Consider the following 20,328-nt stretch of genomic DNA (forward strand, 5'->3'; position numbering starts at 1 on the left):
GTAGGTCCTGGGATTGGCAGTATCCCAAGGTGACTTAAACAGTACTCCTCTCCAAGGAAATACATCATCAACTATGACGTTTGAGTACTCTCCACATGAAAATCCAAGGAATATAATTGTATACCTAAAAATCCAAACCACAAAAGGACACATGACACCATGAGTAAGAGCCAACAAAATCTGAAAGATTTCAGATTTTGAAATCTAGTCCAATATATTAAATCATAATGTTTAATATGTTAAAAGTCATGTAAGAGACACTTGAGGATATAATCCAAAAGAAAATGAAAAACAAGAAAAATTGATAAAGCAAATAGAATTTTGAAAAATGAAAACTACAATAATTGAAGTTAAAAACCCAATGAATGAATTGGACAGGATTTTAAAGTGCAGAGAACTAATACAGTCCAAGATTTTCCAAGGAAAGTATTTAGAAGGCATCACGAAGAAGAAAAAGATGGCAGATATCAAAGAGATGTGGAACATAGATTAAGAGAGTTCCTGCACTGACTGGGAAGGCATTAAAAGTGACAATATTGGACTGTGGCAAATAAAGCTGTTAACTCTAAGATGACAATAAAAGAATAGCAAGAGTGTTTCAATTCCTAGCAAGTGGAGGAAAGATATAGAAGAAATAAAAAGACACAGAACAAACAAGTAAACATTACTATTAATAAATTGCAGATTTAAATCTAAATGCAATTGCAAATGTCATTAATTTTGCAGGGATTACATGCTACAATGAAATGATAGTGATAGTGAGATACAAGAGAAACATTTGAAACAAAAAGACAGGTTGAAAGAAAAGAAGACAAGAAAGGTGAGACAGTAGTCACCCCTTATCTGCAGTTTGGTTTTCTGTGGTTTCAGTTAGTCGGAGTTCCAAAATGTTACATACAATAAGATATCTTAAAAGAGAGGGGAACACCACATTCACATAACTTTTATTACATTATCTTACCATAATTGTTCTATTTCATTATTATTGTTAATCCATTACTGTGCCTAATTTATAAAGTAAACTATCATAGGTCATGCACGTATAAGAAAAAGCATAGTATATACAGAGATCAGTACTATCCATGATTTCAGACACCCACTGGGGGTCTGAGAACATATCCCCATGGATAATAGGGGATTACTGTACAGCCATACCAATATTGGTCAACAAGGTAGTTAGGAAAAAACTGTATTAGCAAGAAATAGGTTGCTTCATATTAATGCTCCAATCAACCAAGATAATATAATAATTTTAACATCTACAAACCAAATAACATAGCTTCAAAATATAGAAAGCAAAAAATGACAAAATTCAAGGGGGGATTAGACAAATGTACAACGATAGTGAAAAGTTTTAACACATCTAAGTAATTGATAGAACAAGCCAAACAAAAACAAAAATCAGTAAAAATACTGATTGAATATGGCTTGAATATGATGAGCAAATTTAATCTAATGAATATATAGAGAGAACAATGCATCCAATGATCTACTTTTCAAGCTCACATGGAAAATTGGCAAAAGTCCATTGCTGGATCAATATTTTCTAACCATAAAGCAATTAAGCTAGAAATCAGAAATGAAAAGATAACTAGAAAATCTCCATATACTTGGGAATTTAGCAATACATATCTTAGCCAAGGAAGAAATCAAAAGAGAAATCCGAAAATAGCTTTAACTAAATTTGAATGATAATGAGACTATTACATGCCAGAATGTTTGGCATGGAGCTAGAGTTGTGTTTACAAGAAATAGTAGAGCCTTCAATGTTTATGTTAAGAAAGAAGAAAGATTGAAAATAAGTGATCTAATTATCCATCTTAAAGAGTTAGAAAAATATAAGAGTAGTAATTAATGAAAAAACAAGCAGGAAATAGAGAAGATTAGTAAAGGCAAATGATGCTTATTTCTAAAGACTAATATAATTGATAAATCCCCGTCAAGAAGAAAGAAGATAAAAAACAGTATCAAGCATAGAAGAGTAGACAATGCAACAGAGCTTACTGACATTAAATAAGAGGATGTTATAAACAACTTTAAATCAACAAAGTAAAAAAATTATATGAAAGGGACAAACTCTTTGAAAATTACAATTTACAGAAACAGAAGAGAAATAATAGAATGGCTGACTATATATATATCTCCAGAATATTTCATCCAAAATCATCTCCAAAGGAAAACTTCAGGCCTGGATGCTTCAGCAGCTAATTCTATAAATCTTAAAGGAAGTAATGATATCATATTCCCATAAACTCTTCCAGAAAAAAAGACAGAGAACCTACCTGACCTTGTATTATGAGTTTAGAACAACCTAGCCACAAGAAAATTTCAAGAACAGAAAATAAGTCAATCTCACTGATGATCATAACTTCGAAAATCCCAAGCAAAAACAAGTAAATAAAATCCAGCCAGAGATAAAGGGACTATAGAACAGCAATGTTGGGTTTATTCCAAGAATGTAAGATTGGTTTACCATTTGAAAACCAATCAAAATAATTCCCCACATAAAGCAAAATAAAGCAGAAAAATAACATCATTTCAATGAATGCAGGCAAAAATGTTAGGGAAAGCTCAACTCATGTTCAAAATAAAAACTCATAGCAAACCAGGAATAAAAAGGGAACTTCCTTTATCTGATAGAGCATATTTACAATAACCTACAGCAAACATCATTCTTGAGGGTGAAATGTTGAAAGCTTTCTTTCTGAGATCCCAAGAGAAAAGAATGCCTCAAAATACCAATTCTAATCCACATTGTATGACAGCTAATAGCCAGTACAGCCAGTCAAGAAAATGAAATGTGCTAGGGCTGGAAAAGTGAAGAAAAAATTATTCTTACATGATACATTTATCTAAGGAAAAAATCCAGAATAATAATCTTCACATAAAAATAAGATAAGTTTACCATGGCTATTAGAAACAAAGCAGAAAAATTAATTTCATGTCTATATGTGAGTAACAGGTAGAAAATGAAATGTGAAAAAAGATGCCATTTAAACTACCACCACACTATCAAGTAGTCAGGAATATATTTCACAAAAAAAGTCAGACTTCTATACAGAAAACTCTAAAATAATAATGAGATAAATTAAAGACAATCTAAAGAGATATTCCACTGGAATATAACAAGCTCATATATTAGAAAACTTAAACATGTATCTGGATATCAATTCTTTCCCAATTAATGCAGTCCTAATAAAGATCCCAACAGTTGTGTGTGTACAAGTGTATTCTGTGTCATGTGCTTTCTAGAAATGGGGTTGGGCGACACACTCACTCTCCCACATAGCCTGTCAGATTTGCCTTCTAAGAGCCAGGTCAGTTGACTAATGCATGTTCCCCTCAGCAACCCACAAGTTTAGATTTCTCAAAAATTTGGCGCCTCAGAAGTACAACTTCTGTGTTAAAATTGTTTAGAAGGAGGGCACGGGACATTCACTGGGATTATTTAAGACACAGAGGAAGAAAGTCAAGTCAGTGGCCAAAAAATAATATTCACAATAGTTAGTATTTTTATGTGACTACTACGTGTCATCCACTGGTCTAAACTCTTTATATGTACTAATTCATTTACATTTTATGAAGCAAAACTCATTATTGTTATTCCCATCCTACAGATGAGGACCCTGAGTCCTAAAAATTAAATAAGTTGCCTAAGATCATTCACTTCCAGTGACGAAACTGGGATTTGAACTCAGAAAATTGGCTTACGATCCCGTCTTCACTGCTTCTGTGGTAGGCACTTTAAAAAAATGTAAATAAGCCCATATTACTCATGTAATCTAGCTGAATATTCCTGTTTATAATGTTGAGGATTTAATTCAAAGACACTCAGTAGCAATACCCTTAACACTTAAAACCTTACTAGACTCTTTCCCCATGTATCATAGAACATCTTCCATAGAAAATCTGAAGTTGAAGAAGCTTGGTAAATCAAAGCTTTCCCATCTCAAGATAAGACACTTTGTAAAACAACATTTTCATAGATTTCTCCAGTTTTCCTGACTTGACAGCTCCCTAAATCCTCAGAGGTAATCCCTGACTTGGGCCCTTATGAAACAAATGACTTTAACTTCTCAATTAATGAAAAAACTCAAGGAATCCTCTTCATTCATTCAACCACATGGGCTCACTAATATGGAAGAACATTGTTTTCTAAATCCTCAGCCTCCTGGGATTACAGGCATGTTGATTTTGTTGAAAATGTTGTTTTACACAGTGTCTTATTGTGATTGTGACCACATTCCAGAATGTGGGTGCAGGTATATTCTCTGAGTCCTCCCCCAACTGGCTGCCCCACTGCACTGACCTTGTGTCAATGAGATTATTTCCTTGTTTCCAGGGCTTGGACAAATGAGGTCCTCTGATTCTTCTTCCCAGGGAAATGAAAACTACTGGTCATATTCTGCTGTAGGTTCTTATTTTGTCCTGTCTTCTACTAAAGGCTTTCCTTCGCATATGCATGGTTCTACACTAGCCTGTGATTGCAAACATCATTCTTGATGCCCCCTCCTTGATCTTTCTGTCTTCACTCTTTGTCCCTTTTGATATGTCACTCTTGAATTAAACACAAAATGCATCCGTCTCTCATTCCCCATGGCCCCATCAGGATTCCAGCTTAACCTGGATTCCAACCACTTAACTGGAATCAAATCTGGATTCCAAGCCTACTTAACCTCAGGATTGCAACCACTTAACTTAACGTGCTTGCCCATCTTCTGCGTAGTATTTTTCACATCATTCCTACCCAGGGAAATTGTACTTCTTATGAAGGTGGCTTCTAAGTTTTACCCTGGAACATTTGTAGGAATAACTTGCCTATTTTAGGTCTACCTTAATCTCAGTATCTCCTCTGTGGAGATTTCCCTAGCCACTCAAGGACACAAGGGTTAGAGCCCTCACTCCGTAATGATAGGACATATGATACGCTTCACTCTCCTGCACTGCTCTGCCTACTGTCTAGCATAAATGTTGCATGGTTTTTGTTTTTTGGTTTGTTTTTTGAGACAGAGTCCCACTCTGTTGCCCAGGCTGTAGTGTGGTGGTGCCATCTCGGCTCACTGCAACCTCCGCCTCCCAGGTTCAAGTGATTCTCCTGCCTCAGCCTCCCGAGTTGCTGGGATTACAGGCATGTGCCACTATGCCCATCTAATTTTTGTATTTTTAGTAGAGATGGGGTTTCACCATGTTGACCAGGCTGGTCTCTAACTCCTGACCTCAGGTGATCTGCCCACCTCAGCCTTCCAAAGTGCTAGAATTACAGATGTGAGCCACCATGCCCAGCCAAATGCTACATGTTGAGTAAAATATTTTGGCTTCATACATACATTCATTTAAAATTTGTGTAATATTAGGGAAGGTGACTAGAGAAGAGTAGGAAAAGAGGAATATAGTTCATTCCACATAAATGCAACACCATTGGGGTCCCCCCTCATCAGTTTCAGGGAAGCCTTGCTTTGAGAGTTTTATGTATTTCTATATTTTTGCCAGTTGCCAAGAGTTGAATAAAAGTTTTCCTGGTTCTTAAGCACTGAGTTACAATGGAATTCCAACAGGGTTACACATGACATCCCACTTGAATGCCCAGCAGGGACTTTAAGGTCACTGTAATAATGAATGGCCAAGAATTAATAGGATTTGAGCCTTAGAAGCCTTCCTGTGTTGCAGCTGGGCAGAACAGTACTCTGTTCATGGGCTGAAGACATATCTCAGACATGGCCACCACAGCTGTGCTGGGCACAGCTGCCCCTCAAAGCACTGGAGGGTTGGGAGCCTGTTTAAATCACTCTGCCCTCTTCTCTCCTCAGACACATTTCCTTTTACATTATCAACTGCACAACAGCCACATTTGTCTTTTAGAGATGTTCGAGAATGGAGACAGTTTTACCAAACAACATGATCTTCCTTCCCGGGTCTTGACCCCACGCTGTGTCCTCTTATCCTCCTTGCTGCCAATACGTCCCTCACTGAACTTTGACTTTTTCCATCTCCTCAAGGCCTGCCTGACATACCTCATCTCTAGGCACTGCCAACCGCACCTCCATGGCATGGACACACTAAATCCCTTACATCTGTCTGTATCTCCCACACAGTCTTGAGCTTTGAGCGTTTGCACAAGGGCTGTCCACTCCTGAATCCCTCATTCATCAGTTCTTTGCCCAGCTATCTCTTCCTATTCTCAGAGATGCTGATAAGTTTCTTCTGCTTCAGAATTGCCCGCGGTCTGTCTTTGTCCTACATCTCTTCCTGGGCTGATCAGATCTCTCCCAGAATTCTCTCTTACTGTGCCCTACCACTAATGCTACTGAATTCTAATTGGCTATTACTCTGTTTCTCCCTCATTGAAATAGAGATTCCTTGAGGATAATGACATTATAGTGTAGTAATGAGGAGGACAGGTTCCAATCCAAGCTACATGGCTACTAGTTGTGTGATCCTGGACTACAAATTTAATCACTCTGTGATTCAGTTTCCTCATCTGTAAAATGAGGATATTAACAATCCTTACTTTATAGGGTTGTTTGAATGATGTAATCCTACTCCTTTAAGTAGCTCCTCAAAGGAGCTAGTCTGTTTAAAGGGCTTAGAAGAGTGCCTGGCTGGCATGCGACAACAGTTGGTGTTGCTATCACTATTGTAATTATGGATGTACTTCTCCTTCTTAGACCACGTCAGTGTCTGAAACTCAAAAACTGATAGTTGAGTGAGGAAATGAATAAAGAATTATGATACCCTCCTCATTTTACTATTCATGTTTACTTCCAAATATGTTTATAGTAAACATTTTGAGGGTAAATGCAAGAATCTTTTGCCAATTGATATGAAACCTACAAGAATGAAGCATATAGGCATCATATCTGTGAGCAAAAATTCTGTTGTTTTTTCTTAAGATATTAATAATGGGTATAACTGTGTAAATTCAATAGAAATTCATCAACTTTGTTTAAAATTAATTTATAACTTATTTTTTAAACATACATGTTAACTATGCTTATAATAAATGGGCATTCAAGGGCAATTTCATTGGCTATGCAACTAAAAACATTAGTATTTACATGAAGTTGCATATTAACTACTTATATTTCCTGATGTTAATATCATTTATGGATTCCTTGCATTTTAATGCATAAGACTTTCACTTGTTTTTTAGCACCACTTTTAATATGTTTACCCATGCAATTCCAAAACAATACATTCTTTACTTAAAGAAACTAGGCTGATCCACGTAGACACGACCAACAAAGTAAGAATTAATCCTTAGAAAGAACATGATTGACACCATTCTAGATTAAAGGGAGAAGTAAGTTAATAATTCAAAGGAAAAAAAATTTAAAACCTTCCATTTATTGGTGCCAAATGAAAACTAAGTAATGCAGAGTTGATAATGTATAAAACAAAACAAACAAAACATATGAATCTACAGTCTTTCTTAACTGGAGTTCCATTAGACAGTTTAGCTATCATGTCCTACGATGGGGGTGGCAAGCTGTGGGTAGACTGTGAATCAAATCCAGCATGTTTCCTGTTTTTATAAATAAAGTTTTATTGGAATGCATATCATACCCATTCATGTACATATTAACTGTTACTCCTTTTACACTTCAACAACAGAGTTGAGTAGTCAGGACGGACACCATATGTCCCACAAAGCTGAAAATATTGCCAACTTTCTCTAAAAAAGGCCAGAGAGTCGTATCCTGTCCTAAGACATCCATATATGTGGTGAACTAACTTCACATTTATCCATCTATGATGGTACCAGGTATGTATCTTTCTTTGGAGAATTGGAGAGAAAAGTTACTCAAGGCATTTACTAAGTTCCGTGGTTCAGATAGAAAAGGCTCCTTTTTAGCACATTTGCTTCTCTTTTTATTTCTGAATAGGGTAACATTTTAAATATCTATAAGTTATCACCCAAACTGATATATTTTTGAGTGAAAAGGGACACTACTAATATTTATGCTGGGGTGACTGGAATAAACTAGGCCTTATGGTCACCCCAGTTGTGAGGTACCACCCAACTGTGAAGTTAAGAAGTCAACCGAAGTCAGACAGGCTAACCCAAGAGTGTTTCTTTAGCTCATGTTTGTATTTTCTGACCTCCCTTTCTCCCACCCCACTGCCATAACCCCACTGTCATTGTGGATAGCAGGTCTACTTCAAACATCACAGCACAAATTTAGAACTTACTTTTTAATCCTTTCTCCAAAAGAAGCTATTTCCTCCAAGATGTTTTGAACAGTTGAAACAATATCCTGTACCATATAGATTCTTTCAATCAACCCCTTTTTCTCCGATTCCTGGAAAACATAAAAGCAAGACTTAACTGTGACTTCATTTTTTAACATGCCGATACAGAAAATATTATAACATGTTATAATAACAAGGATTTTACCAATAGAGTGATTACAAGAGATAAATCATTGCTTTACAACTTAAATATGGACCCCCCCGCCCCCAGAAAAATCTGTTCACTCACTCAGATGCTACCATTCCTAATGTGCAAGCCTCAGTTGCTACCTCATTGTCATGAGGTGATAAAGGAAAGCCTCACAGAATCAAGCACTTCACTTCCCTGTGAAGGCTGCTGCATCCCTCACAGAACTCTGCTTTCCCGTCAGTCTGGCTACCTCTGACTTCCTCTCTGTCTCCACAGGTTTTCTGCAAGATCACCCTATATTCCTCTCCTATCAGAGATGTTCCTGGCATGTTGAAGACAGAGGTAGTATGATTCCTAGTACTGGAACATCTTAGTCAAACTCTGCTGCATTTTAAGCATGTTTTAAATATATTGCCAGCCTGATAACATTTCATCCATCCTTTGGCAACCACTTCAGAAACAAAGCAAGCCACTATGGACATGCTACAAAGTAACTCTATAGTGTACTGCTGGGGCAGCAGCCTACCCAGATTATTCCCTTCCGGGATGATCAGCAATTGATTGTGATCTCCTTATGACATTGGAAGCATATATACATTCATCTTCCTTAATCTCCAATGCTTCATGTGAAATGGAATTCCGCTTTCTAACAATATTATCCTTACTTTGTTTATAGAAAACCTTACATGTGTTTTACCATGCCAGATAACTAACAGTTATGCAGGTTACTTAGAAATCACTCAAATGTCAGAAGATTCCCTAAAGAGTAGTATTTTTACATTATTTTTAATATTCTGATGCTATGTTCTAGCTCCCCTATGGACTTTGCTGTAATTGGGATGTAGTCAACGAGCTCTCAATTCCTGTCTCTCTGGGTCATTGCAGCCACTACACCTATTGTATGAAACCTAAAACCTCAAACAGCTCTTACAAAACTTTTTTCCTACATAGAATTTTAGTTGGGTGAAAATTGTACTAAACTATGAAGCAAACACTTCTAAATTTAAGAGGACATTCCTATAATACCATCTGTGCTGCAAAAGGAAAAAATAAAATCATTTTCATCTTGTATCCTTTGTTCCATCAAATTGGAGTCATGGATGGAGTGAAAGAGAACCCACTGCCAATAGGGATTGCTGGTAAAAAGCACCAATATGACACAAATCTTGAAAAGCACAAATCTCCCTTCTTGCATCTGCCTTATGAAACTACTTGGCTGAAACAGACAAAGGAACAACACAGGCTAGAATGCCTCACTGCCGCCCCCTCTCCAGTAAAGGGTACTGCAATGGTTTGAATAAATTCTTACCAACAAGACTACTCCTTTATCCATTCATTCTGTGCAGAAGGAAAACCAGGTCCATTGTTTCCTTTTGCAACATCAAACTTTCAAGATACTTTTAGTTTTTTATCCTAATTTGAATTTTTTCCCCTTACTCTAATTCCTCAAGCAGTTTGTGTCAAAAATTAGATATGCTGCCAGAGCGTACTAATTCATGAGTCCACTGACATCTATTAATGGGCACAATGGTGAAAACCCAGCTCTGTCTGCCACATAAGTATTCATGTTTATAAAGGAACATTTGAAAGAACGAGGGAATTTGACCCAAAGGTCAAAAGTGGCTTCCTCTTTTTGGCAGCATCCAGTTTAGGTCAAAACAATTTCTTGGAAAATGACTCAAGTTTCCATGTCATTCAATTTAATAAAAACTTCCTATTTCAATTTGTTTTTCCCCTATGAAACACCCAAATAGTGAGGTTTTTTTTTTTTTTTTTTTTTTTTTTTTTGAGGCGGAGTCTCGCTCTGTCGCCCGGACTGGAGTGCAGTGGCCGGATCTCAGCTCACTGCAAGCTCCGCCTCCCGGGTTTACGCCATTCTCCTGCCTCAGCCTCCCGAGTAGCTGGGACTACAGGCGCCCGCCACCTCGCCCAGCTAGTTTTTTTGTATTTTTAGTAGAGACGGGGTTTCACCGTGTTAGCCAGGATGGTCTCGATCTCCTGACCTCGTGATCCGCCCATCTCGGCCTCCCAAAGTGCTGGGATTACAGGCTTGAGCCACCGCGCCCGGCCAATAGTGAGGTTCTGGTTGTGAAAAAAGCATGAGTTAGTATGCCAAAATAACGATGCTCACAAGTCCTGTTACTTTATAAAGAATTTGATGTTTGGAGTATTAAATATCCAAAGACTAGGCTAAAGAGTCTTACTATATCTTGAGTAACAGAATAACTTATCATCTGGACTTGTTTTTTAAGACTAGAAGTAAACAGAATTAATTTTTGAAATATGGATGAACTGATAACTTGGTTTTATTATATTGGTGGACCTACAAAACTATTCCATTTTTATTTCACAAATACATTATTTTCAAATAGACTTTTGTGCATTAAATTTGTTGATCATCTGGATATTTTAAAATGACACAAGAAGAAGGATTATTTGTGATATACGTTCGTATATTTTAGTCAGTTACTAGCTACAACTGTCTATATACCCACGTCAGGATTACTTTTCAAAAGAACGTACTTTTTAGTGGCATCTTTTTATTTCTAATATTTCATGAAATTGTTATCAATCACCTTCAGAGGTGTCATTAAATTGACACCTTAATTGACTCCACTGTAGACCATAATTTTAATGAATAATACTTTCTGAGGCTGGCCACAGTGGCTCACACCTATAATCCCAGCACTTTGGGAGGCTAAGGCGGGCGGATCACGAGGTCAGGAGATGGAGACCATTCTGGCCAACATGGTGAAGCCCCGTCTCTACTAAAAATACAAAAATTAGCTGGGTGTGGCGGCGCGTGCTTGCAGTTCAAGCTGAGGCAGGATAATTGCTTGAACCAGGGAGTCAGAGGTTGCAGTGAGCTGAGATGGCGCCACTGCACTCCAGCCTGGCGACAGAGCAAGACTCTGTCTAAAAAAAGTAAAAGTAACACTTTCTACGAGCACTTAGGTACCTTGAAAACTCACAACAAAAATGTGGTACATGGACAATATTCTCAATCTATTTTTAAAATATTGAAATCTGTATATACATCATCCCAAATATTTTCAAAGGCACTGTATTCTTGTATTCATTTACAGGAACTTTTCCTGTCAAACATTTTTTTCAAGACAATATGTTAGAACATTTAACAAAATGTATGCTGAAAAATAAATGCCTTCTAAATTTCTTTCCATTAATGGTCAGAATGTATATTTATTGTATTAAAAATCACAAGAATTCTTCCCATAAAATAATCTAGGCCAGGAGTGGTGGCTCATGTCTGCAATCCCAGCACTTTGGGAGGCCGTGGTGGGCAGATCACTTGAGGTTGGGAGTTCGAGACCAGCCTGACCAACATGGTAAAACTCCGTCTTTACTAAAAATACAAAACATTAGCCTGTTGTGGTGGCACACGCCTGTAATCCCAGTTACTAGGGGGGCTGAGGCAGGAGAATCACTTGAACCCGGGAGGCAGAGGTTGCGGTGAGGCAAGATCGCGGCACTGTACTCCAGCCTGGGCCACAGAGCAAGACTCCACTTAATAAAATAATAATAAAAATAACCTAAAGTATAACTTCAGAATTTAAAAATTGAATCATGCATAGCATCTGACCTTTTATATGCTGCTTTCATAGAAAAATGAAGTGATTTTTGGCCACTTAAAAAAATTCACTTCCATTCAGAAAAAGCTTCCAAAAATGAAGTTAGAACTTCAGTCACAAAAAATTTCGAATAAAACTTTCCAGCTGATGATGATCATAATTTAGAGGGTTTTTTTCCACAAAAGAGTCCAATTTTGGAGAATGTCTGAGTTAACTGAGGTATCTTCAAAGGTTCAAACCTTTCTAAAATGATGACGGGTAAAGAAAAAGTACATACTGCCATGCCAACGCTTATCTTTATATGTGATGTATCTTTATCACACAACCTTGTTGATATCCCAACTGTGTATATAAAAAAAGTATAAGTGTGGACACTAGAACTTTGCAAGTGGTGGAAAATTATCACTTGTCTGGATGCAATTAATGAATAATTAGTGCATCACAGCCAACACCAAGTACATTTCTGCCTCATATTTCTTCATTTTGGAGGAATATCTTATTAGTTGCAATATTTGCTCCATCAAAATTTGCATTCATATTATCATTGTAAAGTTAAATAATTCTCGATAATAAATGTTTAAATTTATAGTGGCATTTCTGATGTTAGAAATTACAGTATTTGTAGAGTTAACTTGCAAAGGTTTATTTTGTTTTCATATATTAGGTAAGAAATGAAAATAATTTCACAAAGTTCTCTGATACTGTGTTTGCATCCTTTAGCAGGAAGATTAACAGCTACTTGGTCATTTTTCATATATGTACAATGAAATCTTGAAATGGAAAATGATATAAATTAATGCAGAAGAAAGTCATTTGATCTAAATGAAAAGTCATGCTCCAGAGAGAGAGATATCAACACACATTTTTAGCTGTATGCATTAAAATAATGTTTTCAGAAATGATTTTCTTAGATACTTCCTCCTGAAGTAGCTGTTGAGGCTTCTTTGGCAGGTTTGTGACTTAGGTTTACACATGTCAGTGACATGATCAAGTCAAGGACCCAGGGTAGAGAAGAAATGTAAACATTTATTGACAACTGTTTGAGAAATGTACTCTCTACATGATTATTCATTAAATATGTAATGTTTGTGTTTTTATTTACATATTGAAAAAGTAAAAAAGTGCACATTTACTCACTACAGTGAGTAATTATGCAAATATTTAACATATACCTACCCTATTTCTCATCTCCCTTACTAACCATTCTGAATAGGCAGTTTGAAAGCTTCCTGAATCACAGGCCCTGGCAGTGGCCACAGCTTAACGGGCCAGTAGACATCACATGCTTTCTACCACTGCCGGAAGCAAGAAGGGATTAGCTCATCTGAGAGCACTTTGTTTTATTATGGACCATGCAAAAGCTTTCCTTTAAAGATGGATGTTAGTCATTCAGCCCTGAAGAGAGTCAGGAAAATAGAGATGGGTCATTCCTGGTTGTTACAGTTAACCTGGTGTTAGTCTTTGAGAACTCTGGTCACAGTGCATGCATCTCATGGGCTACTGGTAATGACCACAGAAACAGCTGAAAGCTTAAATTGAAAGCCTAAGCAACACATCCCACCTTGTTATAGTGGAAATATTAAATACAATAGTTTAAAAACAAGGATAATTAGTAAATGAAAACTTTCTGGGAAAACAGGGATCTGTGGTGAACCTGAATTACTTTTCCCTAAAAGTCTTTAGTAAAGAAACGAACCAGTTATTTACAGAGTATCTTCTAGACAGGGAGAAAAAAAACAACAACAAAAAAAACCACGTTTTTTCATGTGTTTCCACCCCTTCCTTAAAATGCCTGAACTAGGCATTTGCTACTCATGTGAGAGAGGGAAAATTTCCATCTGAGTTCAGGTATCTTTACGGTTAGCAGTAAATGTAGTTTTTGCTCTCTGAAAGGCTTTAAAAATGTCCTTTGGACAATGTGTGTTTATCAAGGTATGGTAGCTTGTATGATACAAGAAGATGATTATATTTTTGTAGCTTGGATGCTTCATTAATATCTTCCATTACCCTCTTTTTGTCTATACCCTGCTTGAACTGGGGGATCAACAGATAAGACCAGGCTGTTTTATCTGATCCTGTGTTCTTAGCACCAATTAATTGTGGTGGGTCCATCCTCAGTGCTGCTACAGTGCTTGTTTGATGGAGAAATAAATGGATACAGGACAAAAATAGTTTATCAGATTTATAGTAGTATTAAATAATTATTTACATCGACCCAAGAAATAAGTAAATGCTTGCGGTTTGAGAGAAGAGTCTAGACCTTATAAATATAGCAGAATGACTGAAAGGCCCAACTCAAGCTTGATGGCTTTTGTGAATCCTCTTCCTAAGGATGCCAGTCTATGCTGACTACTGTTTTTGTTCTCTCAATCTGCATTATACCTCTATCAATCATTTTAATCATCCTAATAGCAAATGTGCTTTTCACTCTCTGTACTGCAAAATTTCTCTCTTTTAAAGTAAGATACTACCAATTTTATGGGTCTTTTCTCTTTATACCTAGCAATATACCAATGGACATATCACAGGATGTATTACATAGCCTTTAGTATTAGTATTTCCGTGTATAGGAAACTGAAGTCCAGGGAAGTTAAATGATGTTATATACGGCAGACCATGGAGTCAGAGAACGGGGTTCAACTCTGGTCCTGTCATCTACTAGCTTGGTGATCATGGCAAGTTCTTTACCCTTTCTGAATTTCAAGTTCAATATTTGGAAAATGTGGATCATTGTCATTACTCTGATTGGAGTGTGGAGAAAATTAAATATTGTCACATACGTAAAGTACCTAGTATATTCCAGGTGCTTCAAAAACACAAGTTACTTCCCTTCAAGAAGGCAAAGCTACAAAAGAAGGAACAACCTTTTGTCTAGTTTAAAGAATACTGGGATTAATTTAAGTTTCAAAGAAAATGATCTTCCAGGACAAGTCTACTCATGTTGCCCTGAGTTGTATGAAAGATCATCTGCAGTTCCATCTGCATCATGCTGGCTTTATTTACACGTTTCAGATTGAACCAGGGAATGTGGCGATAACACAGTTTAGCAAACACAACATTACATCTGCTGTTGCTACCAAACTGCCTAGGAAGAGTAACAGTGATTCATTCAGAAAGACAGAACTGCTCTCACATGTGCTTCTATTTTCCCTTAACATATAAGGCTTCCAATTTACAGAGGGAAATGTGTAATAAAAACAGTGAAGGCCACTGGTGTGATTAAATAAATGAACAAGATTATTATAGCTAAATACATAGTTTTAGATTCCTATATTTGAAAAAGAGGAGTATCACTTCTCATTACAAACGTGAAAAAATGTGGAAGCATAAGTAAAATTCACATGCCAATTTAGGTGTCTACTTTGTGAGCAAGCCTGCATCACCAAATAAGAGATGAAAGCATGGATTTTTTTCAAATTTCATAAGGTTTCCTTGTTTTTTTTTTTTTTTTTTTTTTTAAATACACAATAAAGAGTGGCATTCATTGTGAGAAAAATAACAAACCAACTTGGTAACCTAAAAATATGCATCATATGAAGATGCATACAAGCCCACTATTTTTCATTATTCATTTATAAAACGTTAAAAGGATTGAGTATTTTTGCTAACTTCTGTAAGCAGTTGAACTAAGAACAAATAATGTGTCTGTGTTGTAACACAATTGTTCTTTTTTAAAAAAGAAAAAACATTTTAAAAATCAGAGGGCAAATCTTTCCTTCCTTAAGGCCTTATTGACGTTGTGTCTCCAATGAGTATAGCACTATAGGTGCAATAAACTAGCTTCGAGCCTCTGGCAGAGAATTAACACCATCAAAATGAATTTACAACTAAGAATTAATTATATAATCAGGGTGTTACTTTAAATCTGTCCTACATGTCCTGATTTAGAAAACTTCTCATTTCTCTATTAATTCCCTAAGCAAAACTAGAGACAGAGTCCTGAAAATTGACCATGTCAGAAAAAACCCTTTTGACATGCTTAAAAACTGAATAGTAGTTGTCACAGGATGAACAGAATTCTCAGAAGAGATTAATGCAAAAATTTTTATCTCAAAATCCCCCCAGTAATTTCAATCATCTAGACTAAAGATGCAAAAATATACCTTTAGACTTTAAACAAGAATATGTTTGGTCTGTTTCATCCCACTGAATATTAAAAGGCTATAATTTGAAAACTTAGAAAATTATAAACATTAGAAACAGATTGAGTGGCATTTAGCATGAAAAAAAGCTTAGCATCTGTCATAACAAAGAACAAGCAGCAATATTTCTGATACATGAAATTAAAAATTATTCTTTGGGAATCCCAGCAATGCACCAGGAACTGTCATTAATAATTTCTTCCCATGAGGCATTTTTGTGGGCATGCAGGGACGCGGATGCGGACTCTCTCGCGCGCGCGCGCGCGCACACACACACACACACACACACACACACACACAGTCAACTCCACAGCTCATGCTATTAAAATGGAGTGGGGAGATCTGTACTCTTTCTGGAGTGTACTTCTTTCTCAAGTAGTTCTTTTGCTTTGGGAAATGAATATAAAACAGTATTTGGATTTTGAATCAATATCATTTCTAAGTGGTTTTATATTGCTCTATCTGTTCATTACATAAAGCACTTACACTCTGTACTGGTATTTACCAACACTTTTTTGTGTGTGTGTGTGGCCTGCAACATGGATCTCATCTAGTATCAAATAATAGGGCTGAAAAAGTAAAAGGAATAAACAATCAGCTCAATAGGAAGATACTCATAAAATACAACTGAAAAATTGGCAACAGATTAGGGAAAAAATATATTTGGAACCTAGACCCTTGAAAGATTGATTTCATTAAAAGTCACTCTGTACTAAGTGACAGAACGCCATGCCACCACGAGGTAAACAGGGCTAATTTCTATAACTGTAACTACTGTAGATAAATATACCAGGAGCAGCAGTTGCTGGTTTAGCTGTGTGAATCCTTTAGTTTTCTCCCAGGTACAGTAAAGGAGTGGGTATAAGATAATATGTGATTCGGCAATGGAACAAGTTAAGTAATTATTATTACTTTGAGACTCAGCTCAAACATCACCTCCTTTTAGCAGTCCTGCCTCACCTAGCATTTCTCCTCTCTTTCCCAACATAGCATTTACAACAACGTTACAAACCTTGATGAAGGCAGTAATCTTAGGGCATTGGGGTTATTTACTATGAGCACCTTGGTTATGGTTGTAATTTTTGTATTCATAGAGACTCTGGTACAAAGACATCAATAAATGTTGGCAAAATAATGCAGAAAAATGAACCAATAAATTAATGACAGGTTTCCTTCACAACAATGGAGCATGGTCAAAAATAAGATTTAGACCAGAAGACATGGGTTTGAGTGTTGCCACTATTCTGGCTGAGAAATCTGATATGCTACTGAAATTCTCTTAGCCTTGGTTTGTTCATTTGTAGACAACAGAATATACTATGAAACTTAATATTTTGTTCTGAGTACTGAATGAGCTACTGCATATAAAAGCAGTCTGCAAATTGTGAACACTCTAAAATATTAATATTTTTATAAATCTAATTGCTTAAATAATTCTTACTTGAAATGGCCTTGTTTTATTATTCTTGTTTTATTTAATACTTTATTCCAGTGATTATCTTTCCCTTGAAGAAAAAAGTGGAATTTCCCCCCTTTCTATCAATTATCACATAAACTCATTGGATAATTGGGTGAGTCACAGTAAAACGGATGAGGGATTTATTTATTTTGAGATGAAGTCTCACTGTCACCAGGCTGGAGTGCAGTGGCGTGATCTCGGCTCACTCCAACCTCCGCCTCCCGGTTCAAGCAATTCTCCTGCCTCAGCCTCCTGAGTAGCTGGGACTACAGGTGTGTGCCACCATGCCCATACAATTTTTGTATTTTTAGTAGAGACGGGGTTTCACCATGTTGATCAGGATGGTCTCAATTGGATTTATTTTTAAATACAAAAGACATAGCTACTATTTTCAGAAAACCAATCACTTGTGGATAATCAGGATGCAATGTCCAATGTCTTCTACCTTCTCATGATGTGACAATTCTAAGTAATGGGCAATGAATATCTAGATGCAATACAGGTTTAGTATCCTTTATCCAAAATGCTTGGAACCAGACGTGTTCTGGACTTTGGATTGTTTTGGGATTTGGGAATATATGCTTCATGCTGGTTGATCATCCCTAATTTAAAAATCAGAAATCCAAAATGCTCCAGTGATTATTTCCTTTGATAATTAGAGTTCAAAAAGTTCCAAATTTGGGGACATTTTGGATTTCAAGTATTTATAATAGGGATACTCAATCTATATAAACTATGAAAAAATCAGAGCCTCTGACGATATTTGGTCAGACAATTGCACATTCGCTAAGAGAAGGATATGTAATTCATCCAACTGAGTCTAGCGTATCACATTTCATAATATTTGAGAATAACATACTATAATCCTTAGAAATCAGAAAGATCTACTTACACTAGGAATATTAGTGAGCTTGATAATAAGAAGGATGCTCTGAATAATGTTCAAAAAGGCCAGATCGATAATATTTCTGGATGACTTCTAAAGGTTATGAAGTCAAAACATTTTTAAGAATGAGAGTTTGATTTTTTTTTTTTAATTTCTTTTTTTTTTTTTTTTTGAGAAGGAGTCTGGCTCTGTCGTCCAGGCTGGAGTGCAGCGGCCGGATCTCAGCTCACTGCAAGCTCCGCCTCCCGGGTTTACGCCATTCTCCTGCCTCAGCCTCCGGAGTGGCTGGGACTACAGGTGCCCGCCACCTCGCCCGGCTAGTTTTTTGTATTTTTTAGTAGAGACGGGGTTTCACCGTGTTAGCCAGGATGGTCTCGATCTCCTGACCTTGTGATCCGCCCGTCTCGGCCTCCTAAAGTGCTGGGATTACAGGCTTGAGCCACCGCGCCCAGCCGAGAGTTTGATTTTTAAAAAGAATATCTGAGCAAGTAGATTTGCCAAAGGACTACAGGAAATTGGGAAGGCAACCCCCTCTCATCCAAAACATGCATAAACTGATAATTAAGAATTGGCTGGAATCCACTTCACTATAAAAGTCTTGAAAGATAGTATGATAAAAATGTTAGCAATTAAGTCACTTCATCACTAAAAACCATATTAAATCAAATTAAAAGGACTTAAATTAGAATGCCCATACACTTTATTCCCCTGAAAATTATCCATAAGCAGGTCTTTTACAATATGCCCTGTATATAAATTGTATATCCCTGAAGGTGAGTGTGTGCACGTGCAACTATTGTTAACCATTCAAAGATACTCTCTGGCTTTTTATTTTCTTAAAAATACAACACTTTATCATTGTAAGTATCACTGCTTATGTCATAGTTTTAAAAATTACTAACCTAACCAATTTACTATGTTTTAGACATTCTGAAGAAAGCACAAACAGGCCAGGCATGGTGGCTCATGCCTGTAATCCCAGAACTTTGGGAGGCCGTGGTAGGCGGATCACATGAGGCCAGGAGTTTCAGACCAGCCTGGCCAACATGGTAAAACCCTATCTCTAATGCAAAAATTAGCCCAGTATGGTGGCCCATGCCCGTAGTCCCAGCTACTCCAGAGGCTGAGGCATGAGAATCACTTGAACTTGGGAGGCAGAGGTTGCACTGAGCCGAAATGGCACCACTGCACTCCTGCCTGGGCGACAGAGCGAGACTGTCTCAAAAAAAAAAAAGAGCACAAATGAATTATAGACAAAACTACTCTTATTGTTAGATTGTAAGAAGACCTCCATGAACAAAATTTTCTCTGGTTAGGATATTATAGATCATCTCCTCTCTCTTTCTGGCACAAGGAAACACAGGGAATGAGGCACAGTGGACTTAACCACATCATCCAAAGGACTCTACAGGTTAATTCACAGTGAGAACTCCTTCTAGATACATGCCATGTGCTTCTCCCACTAAGAAGGCCCTGTCTGGGCAATGAGGAAGGGACTAGCTTAATCAATTTAGAGGATGGAAAATCATTTTAAACACTGAAATTAATGGTTTAAACTGTACTTAAATTTTAATGACAAACTAATTTGTGAAAATAGAATATAGATACAATATCCATTTGCATCCTTCTATTATAATATGCTCCTCAATCAACAAAAATGGATGTTTCTTATTTTCTTAAAGGAAAATGTCCATATGTTTTTCATCTGCAACTGATATAAAAGGGTCATATTGTTTTTCATAAACACTGTCAGGCAATTGTGACTTCATTGATGATCCTAAAAGGACAGATCATTCAAGTCCTATTTCTGACAACCTAGTTATGAACAAACCAACCCACAATGCAAGCCTTAGAGCACTGTTTCTTTTTGA

General features: G+C 36.8%; 1 protein-coding gene across 4 annotated transcripts in view; it reads right to left on the minus strand.

Annotated features, from left to right (window-relative positions):
• MCTP2 (multiple C2 and transmembrane domain containing 2) overlaps positions 1-20,328 on the minus strand; it is a 257,644-nt gene that overhangs the window by 17,513 nt on the left and 219,803 nt on the right. For all 4 annotated transcript variants that reach the window (XM_033188895.1, XM_033188893.1, XM_033188894.1 and 1 more), the window contains one exon: positions 8,191-8,300. In XM_033188895.1, the coding sequence (XP_033044786.1) occupies positions 8,191-8,300 (110 nt within the window). The remainder of the gene's footprint in view (positions 1-8,190; positions 8,301-20,328) is intronic.

The sequence above is a fragment of the Trachypithecus francoisi genome, unplaced genomic scaffold, assembly GCF_009764315.1.
Source record: "Trachypithecus francoisi isolate TF-2019V2 unplaced genomic scaffold, Tfra_2.0 Lachesis_group3, whole genome shotgun sequence".
NCBI classification, from domain to species: domain Eukaryota; kingdom Metazoa; phylum Chordata; class Mammalia; order Primates; family Cercopithecidae; genus Trachypithecus; species Trachypithecus francoisi.